This window comes from Euphorbia lathyris, chromosome 9, assembly GCF_963576675.1.
Source record: "Euphorbia lathyris chromosome 9, ddEupLath1.1, whole genome shotgun sequence".
In the NCBI taxonomy this organism is placed as follows: domain Eukaryota; kingdom Viridiplantae; phylum Streptophyta; class Magnoliopsida; order Malpighiales; family Euphorbiaceae; genus Euphorbia; species Euphorbia lathyris.
The window spans coordinates 53,166,646-53,179,623 of NC_088918.1; the positions used below are offsets into that span (position 1 = coordinate 53,166,646).

The following is a 12,978-nucleotide window of genomic DNA, read 5'->3' on the forward strand; positions in this document are numbered from 1 at the left end:
TTATAATCAATACTTAGGAGTCTCCAATTTAACCAAATATCATTATATTACAATTAAATACTAAAGTTCTAACCATAATTCTAACAATAAGTAGCCAACTGCCAAACCTCGTCTAAACGGTCGGTAACCTTCTCTATATCCTGTACTTTATCACCTAAAAACATTAAAACATTTAAAAAAAAGGTGAGACAAAAATCTCAGTAAAAAACTATCAGTTATAAAAACCAACTTTACTTAACATAGCTACATATATACCTTTATAAAAGGATTTAATCAAAACCTTATAAAATATACTCAAAACCAAAGTTCATAATATAGTCAAAATAGTAAACCAAAAACCAAAAATATATAATCTTGTATCGTTTCTTGAGTTCAAAACCTTATAAAATATTATAATCAAATAAGCGTTTTATCAAACCAAATCGTAATCAATCAAACGTAAAACCTTATATCAAAATCAATCATAACGGAAAACATAATCCAAATGAACTTAAAACATTGTATCCATCCTCGAGTTTCTCCCCTTAAGTATCAATCCATAACCACATATATAGTCGAGACGTCTCTTAATATTGTCTATCCCATATGGTCTTACCCAACACTTCGCTGCCATACCCAATAGGTCTTAAGACTGTGTACATAGGCCATGTCCCTCACTGAACATGGTCTTCAAATATAAAACCACCGATCCGGATAACTCTCGATGGATATAAAATCATAACGTGCTCAAATTTCCTTTCACAATCAAATTCCAAACTATTGCATAACCATAAATCATTTGGCTTCAATTAGCCCTTTTGTAAACGTAACCACAGTTATTCAAAATACCAATCCTTAATCAATAAAAATTCCAAAGTTAATCAAATCAATCAAATTCAACCTTAAATCAAGTAAAATCTGAAATTCACATAGAAGCATAGTCAATAGCTTCATTTGAACCATAATTTCACAATAAAAAGCAAAATCGTGAAAAACCCAAATTTTATAAAATTCATGCATAACCTTAAAATACCAATTTCTGTGCTACTAATTAAAGACCATAAACCCGTTCAATTCGTCTTTAAACTCTGTCTAAGCCATTTCCCTCCAAACACTGCCGAAATTTAAAAACTCTTCGGCTAGGACTTAGATCTATGTATAAGGATGCTATGTTTTCAATTTCAAGTAATTCGGACGGTCGGATCTCCGTAAATCAAAGAAACGATGAAGAAACGGTCGAAGAACGATGAACGGACAGAGAAGAAGAAAAAAACAGAAAAAGGAAAAGGATAATCGCCCACCTCCTGCGAATTTCAATATATATCCAAATCTGGTAAATATCCAATTTGGTCCTCTATCTTTATATATTCTCTTAAAAATTACTCTAAACTTTTAATTTACATTTAAAACCATCAAATTAACTCCAAACTTTTTTCATAGCACTAAATAAAAATCACTCACCTAACAAATATAATATATATTACTATCAAGGCACAGATGTGACATCTTCAATGAAACATTTCAAAGCAGAGAGTGAAGAACCACCTTCCATCAACGTCGTCTTGCTCTTTTCACTCATCTCTTTCACATTTATCCTTACTTTGCTATTCTGCTCCATCACACATCTTATTCCTCTCTCTATTTCTTCAGATTTCACTATTATTCCAACTCCTTTTCTATAATCCATTTTAATTTCCACTCCTAATTCCAACTCTTCCACCAATTGAAACGCGTTGATATGTTGCTCTGCAAACATCGGCCACGTGGCAATTGGAACACCACATCATATGCTCTCTAGCGTAGAATTCCATCCACAATGCGAAACAAAGCCTCCAATACTTGGATGACCCAATATCTCAGTTTGTGGAGCCCATCCAATTATCCTCCCAATCCCAGCCGTTCGATCCATGAATCCTATGGGTAAAACTTCGTTCGGATTCTCATAATCAGTCGAGTATTCCATATTATTTTTGTCTGATGATGGACGACGTAGAGACCATAAGAATCGGTATTTACTGTGTTCTAGAGCGCATGCAATTTCTTTCACTTGATCCGCACCAAAACTTCCTATGCTCCCGAAGCACAAGAATACTACCGATAACGTTGGTTGATCATCGAGCCAATCCATGATTTCCTTTGTCTGGTCGTTATTTTTGTCTGTTTCCAAATTTAGAATTGGTCCCACTGGGTAAACTGGAGGGTTTTTATCTAGTGAAAGAGCATTAACCGCGTGAAACTCCATCTCAGTAAACGAATTGACTATAATACCCTTGGCTTTTCTAAACCCTCTTACGTGATTAAAGAAAAAAGGAAGCCATCCCTTCTCGAGGATAGCAGCGGGCAAAACCCTCGCCGGGACCGGCTTAACCATAGTCGGCAAAGCCAAAACCTCGTCCGAGTCCTTGTACTGAGTAGGATCGATCTGATGTTCTTCGTGAAGAAACTCCAGATGAAACATAAAACCAAGAAAAGCAGCACTTGAAGTGAAGAAATAATAGGAAGGGACACCGAATTCGGCGGCGACGTCGATCATGGACGTGCAGAACATGTCGAGGACGAAACCGGCAAGAGGCAAACCGGAGACAGAAATGAGGTCGGAAACTGCTTGTTTAAATTGAGGTTTTTTGGTTTCAATGAAACTGAAACCGAAAGATGAATCGGACTCGACGGACATATTGAAGAGACGGAAACGATCAGAGGTGGTGAGGGAATCTGTGTAGCTGGTGAGTTTAGAGTCGGAAGGTCGGGTAAAGATAATGACGGAGATGGAGAGACGATCATCTCTGGCGAGAAGAAGCTTTGCTGCTTCAACGGCGGAAGCCAGATGGCCGGCGCCCGGCGACGGAATGAAGATAAGCTCGGCTTTCTTATTCATTCTGGAACCAAAAACTTCGAAGCAGTTGAATTCTTATTAATATATATTTTTGTATGCTAATTTAATTATGATTTTCTTTTGTAATTTTATACCAAAAAATAATAATAATGGAGTATTATATTTTGAAGCTAATAAACGGAGAAAAACAAAAATTGCGTCATGGCTGACTGGTGAACCACGAAATTTAAAAATGAGAGAAAAAATATAAATAAATTTGATGGATTTGATATTTTGATGAATGAGGACAAATCTGAATTATTTGAAAACACAAGCACAGAAATTGAAGAGAAAGATGAAAATAAGATTGGAAAATGTAACGTATGTGTAAAAAAAAAAAAAAAAGAGAGTAGCAAATTAGTTTTTGACTCTTAAAAAAAATGTAGCAAATTAAAACCCCGAAGTGAAATATATTGTTGTTTTGTGTTTTTTTTTTGTCTTTTGTTGTCACTTTTTGCTCTTTGTAGTCATTTTTATCCCTTTGTAGATATTGTATTTGCTTTAATCTGTAATCATGTGAGGTTTTATTCCTTACATTTTGCTTGTTGTACTTATTCATGTTTCATCTAATAAAATTACAAGCATTTCTCAAAAAAAAAAAAAGTGGTTTAATTTTGAGTTTAAATTTTAGTATATATAAAAAGTTTTAGTTGGGAGAGAATTTATATGAAAATAGCTAACGAGTTTCAAATCTAGAAATTGGATAAACTATAAAAAAAACATTTAAAGTGAAGAATATTGTTATTTTAAAAGTCAATGTGTTAATAGACAAAACATGTGATGTAAATATGTTTAATACATCATATTAAAATATAATATTTTATTGGTAAAAACCATCTTGAGGCCCCTGATCTTTCATTATTTGGTGCATTAAGCCCTTGATCTTTTATTTAGACACATTGAGCCCCTGATCTTTCACCATTTGGTGCATTAAGCCCTCGATCTTTCATTTAGACACATTGAGCCCTTGATCTTTCATATATGGGTGTATTAGGTCCTTCCATAAATCAATTAATATAAAGGTTTATTAAGGGCATGTTTGGTTAGGTTTATATAACTGCAGCGTTTCGCATTTTCTCTGGACACTGCAATATTTTGGGGCTTTTCACGAAAAGCTCTTTTCATAAACAGTTGTTTGTAGTTACTTGTTATTGATAAAATTACCCTTCTTATTTCCACAAAATGTGCTTCAATTTTAACATTATTTTTATTTTTAGAACATAATTATCGAAAAACAAGGTTTTATTGTGTTCAATAAATTTTTTATTTTTCATTTAAATTATTTTTATTAATTTGTATAATATATTTTTTATTTTAGAAGTTGTTATTTTTAGAACATCATTTGTTGTCACACCAAACATGCCCTTAATAAACCTATATATTAATTGATTTATGGAAGGACCTAATACACCCATATATGAAAGATCAAAGGCTCAATGTGTCTAAATGAAAGATCGAGGGCTTAATGCACCAAATAGTGAAAGATCAGGGGCTCAATGTGTCTAAATAAAAGATCGAAGGCTTAATACACCAAATAATAAAAGATCAGGGGCCTCATGATGCTTTTTGCCTATTTTATTAATTTAATCATCTACATCGCTTTTGATAACTTTAGTTAAAAAAAAATAGTTTAATAGTAAGCAATTGTAAAGTTGACACAATAGTTTCACAAATTATTATTTTATATATAATTTATTTTAATTATAAATATTACTAAAATTAGAAAAACTCTTCAAAAATAGTAATAAAGTAAATAATTTTTATATTAAAAAAAGTTTAAAAACTTTAAGGCAAAGGTTGCTAGATTGTCAAAAAGTACCAACCTTGTTAATCAACCACAAATCATTACAATTGCCCCAGATGTTCAAAGAAAGAAGAAGAAAAGAGGAATCTTTCATGCAAATTGGACAAAGACAAAGATATAGACATTGTTGTCCGTTGGTAGTCCTCCTAATCAAAATGATATTTTCCATAACATATAATATCATTTATTAAATCAAAAAAATAAAAGAGAAACAAAAAACAATAAACAAAGTGTAAAAACACCCTTAATATTTATAGATAAGAGTAATTTTATTTTTAAAGTTTAAAAGTTTAAAATTTTATTTTTAAAGTTTAAAATTTTAAAATTTTATTTCTAATATTAACAGGAAAGAGCAATTTTACCCCTAACATTAGTAAATTAGGTTAATTTCAGAAATTATTGAATTTCTAAAATACAGATATTTTGTTCATTACTCTGCACTAATTGCGCATAAGTTGATTCTAAAAAAATTCATATTTTTTGTGATTATTAATAATAGAATTGCAGATTAATATTTTAAATTCGGTGAAATATTTGAATTTTTTTAATCCAATTCATACAAAATACAAGTATATTTTTTAAATTTTTTCTTTAAAATTTTCACGTTTAATCATATATGTTTGTAATCTGCTACTAATGAGTGATAAAATGACGCACATATGAAGTGTAGATGATAAAATTCATGATCGAGAAAATAATTTGATGAACGATTTCTCAAATTGACTAAACATGTCAACCTTAGGAATAAAATTGCTTTTAATTGTAAAGATTAAAAGAAATTACATCATTTTAGACGTTAGTAAGTGTAACCGTTTGGGGGATTTTTGTTCGTAATTTATCCCAAAAAAACAACCTAACATTAATATTAATATGACTGGTAGGTCACACGTCAACAAAACAAAATTTAAAAAAAAAGATAAAATAAAAACTAATGCATATTTCTACACTGAATGGTGCTGGGATGGCAAAAAGACATTAACTTGTATCAACATATTCAGATAACTTATTGAACAAACTAAAAATTCTAGAGGGAGCTTTTACTTTTATACATTATTCTAGTTTAAAAAAAAAGAGAAAAAACTACACAATAAACTTAAGACTTGCGCATACGTTTGAGAAATTTTACTGTCCGCCGGGCATACCACCTAATAAAAATGAGGTGGTATGCCAAAACCAATAAAAACATGACACTTCATTATAAATTATTTTAAATCATTTAAAAATAATTAGAATGCAAAAATTATCTAACTCTACCCTCTAGTTTCTCCCTTTTTCTCGATTTTTGCAGGAGTCCTTATCAGAAGCAACCACACCTCTGCCTGATTCTTCTCCGGTTAAACAAATCGTCTTCTCCGGCTAAACCTATAGTCTTCTCCGATTACTTCTGCTTGAGGGTTGCCTTTCCTTTGTCCCTTTTTCTCAGCATCCAATTTAAGAGACACCTTTATTGATTTAATTTTACAGGAGTTGGTATAGAGTTGGTACAGAGACACCTTTCCTTGCCGGCGAGTTATGTAATCTCGGCAACTTCTGCTTTTTCTGTTTACCTGAGAATTTTAATCATGTTATAATGGTGCAGAGGTGGCGCTTCAACTGTTAGAAATATTAGATCTGCGTCCTTCACATTTATTTTTTACAGTGGGTCACAGCTCTTTGTTCGTTCTCCTCTTCCTTCAACTGTTAGAAATTTTAGATCTGCAGGCCACCACTATCTGCTCTAGCCATATTCCTGCACTAAATTAATCCAATTTTCGTAATGAATAAAATGGATATACAGTTTCATGATAGATAAGGAGATATAAAGTTTTGTGGTAATTTAATTAGGCATTATTTAGAATCAGATATTACATAAAATCATGAATCTCATTCTTTTTAGTAACATAAAACTTGAAAAAGAATCTAAATAAAAACCCAACCAATTTATAAGAATTGGAAATATGAGTTTTTTTTGTTCAACGAAAATTAGAACCCAGATGGGAATTTTGATTTGTTGGGAATTTTGATTTTGAAACAAACAATGATGAAAAACTTCAAGGGTTGCATAATAAAACTGCATCAAAAAAATTAGCAGTAATAGTTGCCCATGGAGAACAAAAACAGAGCAAAGAGGTTGTTGGCGGTGGCTTTTGAGAAAGGACGGCAAAGAAAAGAGATTGAAACCAGGCACAGATCTAATTGCAGGAGAAAAGAAAAGTAAAATAAATTTATTTTAATTTTTAAGAAAATTTAATTACCACATGTCTTGATTTAATTAGCTATGGCATACCACATCAGATTTTGATGTGGTATGCCCAGCGGACAGTAAAATTTCTCGACTTGCAATGTTATAAACATCCATGCAATGCAACTCAAGCTCTTACAAGTAAACTCAACCTAATTTACTCAAGTTTTTTATTATTAACAAAACACTCTATCTAGTTATAAAATATAAACTATCAAAACCATGAAATTCACATCATTATCAACAACCTATACATGCATTAGGTTAGTGTTGGATTTTAGAGATACTATATTATAGAAAAAAATGATTTAAAATTCAACTAAATAGGACGGATTGTATCAAATATTGGATAAAATTTTTTTTTGATTAAGTACTGTTTAATCTAATACTGAATTGTTTTTTTTTCTCATATATTTATTTCAATCCAAGTATTTTGAATATTGGCACTCATCAATACCAAGTTTATTTTGTTTAAAACTAATTAACTGCAAACAATTAAACATGATCTAACATCTTATAAAAAAAAACATGGTTTAACAAAAAGGTAATATCCATCGCGTGTTTTTGTAAGCTATGGCACATTATCCATCACATCTTCAATGAAACGTCTTAAAATTGAGAGTGAAGATCCACCTTCCATCAATGTGGTCTTACTCTTTTCACTCATCTCTTTCACATTTGTCCTTACTTTGCTATCATGCTCCATCACACATCTTATTCCCCTTTCTATCTCTTCAGCTTTTACTATTACATCGTTTTCTTTTCTATAATCCATTTTAATTTCAACTCCTAATTCCAACTCTTCCACCAATTGAAATGCGTTAAGTTGTTGTTCCGCATAAATTGGCCACGTGGCAATTGGAACACCGTACCGTATGCTCTCTAGTGTAGAATTCCATCCACAATGCGAAACAAATCCTCCAATACTTGGATGACGCAATATTTCTGTTTGTGGGGCCCATCCAATTATCTTTCCAATCTCAGCTGTTCGATCCATGAATCCTATAGGTAAAACTTCTTCGAGGTTCTCGTAATCAGTTGGGTATTCCATTTTTTTCTCGTCTCCTGATGGACGCCGTAGAGACCATAGGAATCGGTGTTTACTGTGTTCTAAAGCGCAGGCAATTTCTTTCACCTGCTCCACATTGAAACTTCCCATGCTCCCAAAACACAGGAATACTACAGATAAGGCTGGTTGATCATCAAGCCAATCTATGATTACGTTTTTTTGACCGTTACTTTCGTCGGATCCCAAATTCAGGATGGGTCCCACTGGATACACAGGAGGGTTTTTACCTTCTGAAAGAGCAGTAACAGCGTGACATTCCAGGTCAGTAAACGTATTTACTATAATACCCCTAGCTTTTCTTATCGCTCTTGCGTGGTCCAAGAAAAAAGGAAGCCATTCTTTCTGGAGGACAACAGTGGGCAAAACCCTAGCCGGAAGCGGCTTAACCAGAGTCGGAAAATCCAAAACGGCGTCGGAGTCCTTGTACTGAGTAGGATCGACCTGATGTTCATCGTGAAGAAACTGTAGATGAAACTTAAAACCAAGAAAAGCAGCACTTGAAGTGAAGAAAAAATAGGAAGGAACACCAAATTCGGCGGCGACGTCCATCATCGACGTACAGAACATGTCGAGGACGAATCCGGCAAGAGGCAAACCGGAGGTAGAAATGAGGTCGGAAACTGCTTCTTTAACTTGAGGTTTTTTGGTTTGAATGAAACCGAAACCGAGATTTGAATCGGAGTCGACGGAAATATTGAAGAGACGGAAACGATCAGTGGTGGTGAGAGAATCTGTATAGTTGGTGAGTTTAGAATCTGAAGATCGGTTAAAGATAATGACAGAGATGGAGAGACGATTATCTCTGTCGAGGAGAAGCTTTGCTGCTTCAACGGAGGAAGCCAAATGGCCGACGCCCGGTGACGGAATGAAGATAAGCTCGGCTTTCTTATTCATTATGAAGCTAAAAAAACTTCTTATCAGTTGGTTTATTCGAAGCAGTTTTAGAAGAGGTTTATATGAAGTCCTTAATTTATACTAGCTGCTTAGCTTATATTTGGACAATGAAATAGTAATAATAATAATTTATACTTCTTATCCATAATAATGTAATTAAAACTGTTTTACTTAGGTTTTTTTTTTCTAATCATTGTCTAGCCCATTTGAAGGGGTCTATTAACATATTTGATCCACTTTACTTCATCTCACCAAATTAGACACTTTAAGACAAGAATACTCTTATTTCAATTCACATTTTTTCCTCAGACTCTCAACGTTTTCTTCGCCATCCCAAACCGCAGCATTACCGCCAATTCTAGAGAGAGAGAAAATACGGTGGTTTTATAGAGAGTGAAAGAAGAGATTACGAAGCTCCATTTATTGTTTCAATTTTCTCAAATTACCTCCATTTTTATCGCATTTGTGATAAAAATTATCGCATTTCGTCACAAATGCGACAACAGTTGTCGCAATTGCAACATGAGCAATTTTGTCGCAGTTGCGACAACTGTTGTCGCATTTGTAACGAAATGCAACAAATTTTACGATACCATTTTCTTCTACATAAGTCTTCTTCTTCACCGCTAAAAAATCAAACAATACCATTTTCTTCCACAATTCTTATTCGTCTTCTTCTTCCACATAATTCTTCTTCTTAGAACTAATTAATTTAATTAATTTTAATAAATGAGTTCAAACTTTACACGAACTTATTAAAAAGGTTGATTAACTTCATTATTTTCAAAATGTTTCGATAGTCTCTCAACTTGTTTAAAATATTATTAACTAATCAAGATTGAGGTAATGAAGTTCTACAATTGAGCAAATAAGAATTTTTTTAATATGTTTTAATTTATTATGTGGATTGTATGATAATATTATGGGGTTAGGCTATGCTTACTTTGTTTTTGACAAAGTAAGCCTTACTTTGTTTTTACCACCATTGGATGAACTTATTTTGTTAAAGTCCACCATCATTCAATGGTGAAAAAAGCAAAGTAAGTTTTACTTTGTGCAGTCGAGTGATTAATTGATTAATTTTTAAGTAAGTTAATGAAGGTATTTGGATATTTTAAATAAATTAAAAGAGCTATTTTCAAAGTACAGAAACAATTAAATTTTTTTTTTATAAATGTAAGGAATGAGATAAACTCTTTTTAAATAAAATAGATTGTTTTAAAAGTTTTTTTTTTTTTTTGATAAACCGATAACTTGTATTACAAAGAAAGAAACATAACATCATTCTGAATACAAGAAGAAACAGAAGAAGGATAATCTTCTATAAGAATTTCCATATGAGAAAGAGTCTGTATCCAAGCAGCTAATTATGAGCGACAACATTCGCTTGACGCTTCTCATATACGAACTCGATTGAGGAAAATGTACGAGCAACTTCTATAATATCCCCTAGGATTGTCTTAAAAGTTGAATTAATATTTAAATTGAATTTGAATTTTAGAAAGAATTATATATTTTAAAGCTAATAAATGGAGAAAAACATAAAAATAACGTCGTGGCTTGCAATGCAAGTGGCAGGGTAGAGTGAGCTCAACCACACAAATGAAATGCCTATCTAATTATTGCCGACATGCATTATCAAATGGACCAACGGTGGTGCGAGATTTGAGATAAAAACCAACGGAAATATTGACAGGATGAATAACCTCAAAGACCGTACCGTTGGAGTCTCACTATGAGTTATCCAATTATTACATGGGTTAATACATATATTTGTCCATGTATTATCACGGAAAAACATATATGCCCTTATATCAAATAAACCGATAAAACTATTCTTGATTTTTCCAAAAACTTACAATTATACTCTAACCTAACGGTACGAATGAGCAGTATTCCTCTAGCATCTGCATAAAGGATATCTCGGAGGCCTACAGACGGCACATCAACCTCATGATGATCCAGGGATAAGTTCCTGCGAAGTTCGCCAACCAATCTGCAGCTCTGTTACCTTCTCTGTAAGTATGAACAAAGAATAACGTCCAATTCTCTCTACGAATGTTCTGGCACCTAGTGATTAACCAAGCATAGGGGTGATGAAGCTCAATCTCGCTATTTAATAAATAAAGAACTACTAAGGAATCAACCTCCACCATTACCCTCTTGAACCCCTTCTTCCAAGCCAGACATAATATAAAAAAACATACTAAGTACATTAATATATATGAAAAAATCTATATCTATATATAATATAAAACAGTAACGATGAAATTGAGATGTCACTTCCTTTTTTTACTGATAAAAAATAAAAAATATATATATACTAACTTTAATTATATTATTATATTTATCTATAAAAAGATTATTTTATCCATACTATATCTAAGAGTTCTATAGAATTTAAATTAATCCCTAAAATCTCTCTAATTCTCTGCACATCTATATATACTATAAAATAGTAACGATGGTGCTGATGTGTCACTTCCTCTTTTTTTACAGATAAAAAATATAATATAATATATTAATTTTAATTATATTATTATATTTATCTATAAAAAGATTATTTAAAGTAAATGTGAAAATAAAATAATAATATTTAACTTATATAGCACATTTATATCATTAATTGTAATTATTAGATTATATTTTGGCTTAATACATCATTTGCCTCCTGGACTTGTCCAAAATGGTTGATTGGCCCCCTGAACTTTCAAAGTGTCTCGATAGCCCCCTGAACTTGCATAAAATATTTACTTAGCCCCCTGAACTTACGTAAAACGTAATCAATTAATCACTCGGTTGTAAAAAAAGTAAGTTAAATGCGGAAGATGTATTCCACGTGTCTTAAAATGTTATTACATAATTTAAGAATAGAGTAAAAATGAAGTTATTACTTGCTCAACTATGAACCTTGTATTCTCTAATATTACAACCGCAATACCCTGATCTTGATTGTTTTACTTTTTTTAAGACGCGTGCAATACATTTTCCGTATTTAACTTACTTTTTTTGCAACCGAGTGATCAATTGATTACGTTTTACGCAAGTTCAGGGGGCTAACTGAACATTTTATGTAAGTTCAGGGGGCCAATCAACCATTTTGGACAAGTTCAGGGAGCAAATGATGTATTAAGCCTTATATTTTTGTTAATATTTATATGTTAAGATGAATCTGTGCATCGCACGGGCCAAAAACTAGTTATATTATATAATTACACATATTCAAACTCGGTTTATTGAGTGTTCGCTCTTAAAAATAAAATTTTATTTTTAAATTTATTTAAATAAAAAATATATAATAAGTTTAATATGCAATTCAGAAATAGCAGGTCACACGTCGTGTGATTTAATTCACATGTTGTGTGAGCTGCAAAACGTGCAAATGAAACATCGCAAGCGCCCACACACCGTGTAGAAGCGTTGTAAAACTCTTTGCCTGAAATGTATTAATTAATACAATTAGGGATGGCAACGGGTATTGTACCCGCGGGTACCTGACACTACCCGATCCTAATGCGACTACCCGTATCCTGTATAAAAGGGTATGAGGCGGGTATGGGAATACCCCCCAGGGTACTCGTCATAATTTTTTATATATTAATAAATATCATTGTTTTTTATGTAAAGACGTGAGATTTGAACCCCAACCTTTTGTTTTTCAATCATTGAGTGATACCACTAAGCTAATTTATTCTTATTAATTAAGGTTCAATTTGTTTAATTTTTAAATAGATGATTTATTAAGTTTATATTTTATTAAATTTGTAATATTTTTTGTTTTATTTATTGATTCCTAACGGGTAAGGGTACCCGCGGGACCCGCGGGTACCCGCGAATTAAATGGGACGGGTATGGGATGCAAAAAATATACTCGTTAGGGTAATGAGACGGATACGAGTAATTAAAAAATAAAAGGATAAGAGTTTGGGATTGGGATTGACATTGGGATTGACATTACTCGCGGGTACCCTACCCGTTGACATCCCTACATACGATGTGTGGTGCGAAATATAAAAACGACAATATAATAATGTGTGTAAAGGAGCACACGTCATGTGGAACAGAATTTCAACATCCATCTATGAACGGTTCAAGGATTCAGGATGATCCAACAAGCCTCAAATTGAATTAAGGCTTCA

At 32.5% G+C, this 12,978-nt stretch overlaps 1 protein-coding gene and 1 pseudogene across 1 annotated transcript; both read right to left on the reverse strand.

Moving 5' to 3' along the window:
• Positions 1–1,171: 1,171 nt before the first annotated feature.
• On the reverse strand, positions 1,172–2,938 carry LOC136207090 (anthocyanidin 3-O-glucosyltransferase 6-like; annotated as a pseudogene).
• Positions 2,939–7,305: 4,367 nt separating this feature from the next.
• LOC136205138 (anthocyanidin 3-O-glucosyltransferase 6-like) lies at positions 7,306–8,893 on the reverse strand. The gene has a single exon (XM_065995624.1). The coding sequence runs from the start codon at positions 8,837–8,839 to the stop codon at positions 7,448–7,450; it is 1,392 nt and encodes a 463-aa protein (XP_065851696.1). The 5' UTR covers positions 8,840–8,893; the 3' UTR covers positions 7,306–7,447.
• Between the last annotated feature and the right edge of the window lie 4,085 nt (positions 8,894–12,978).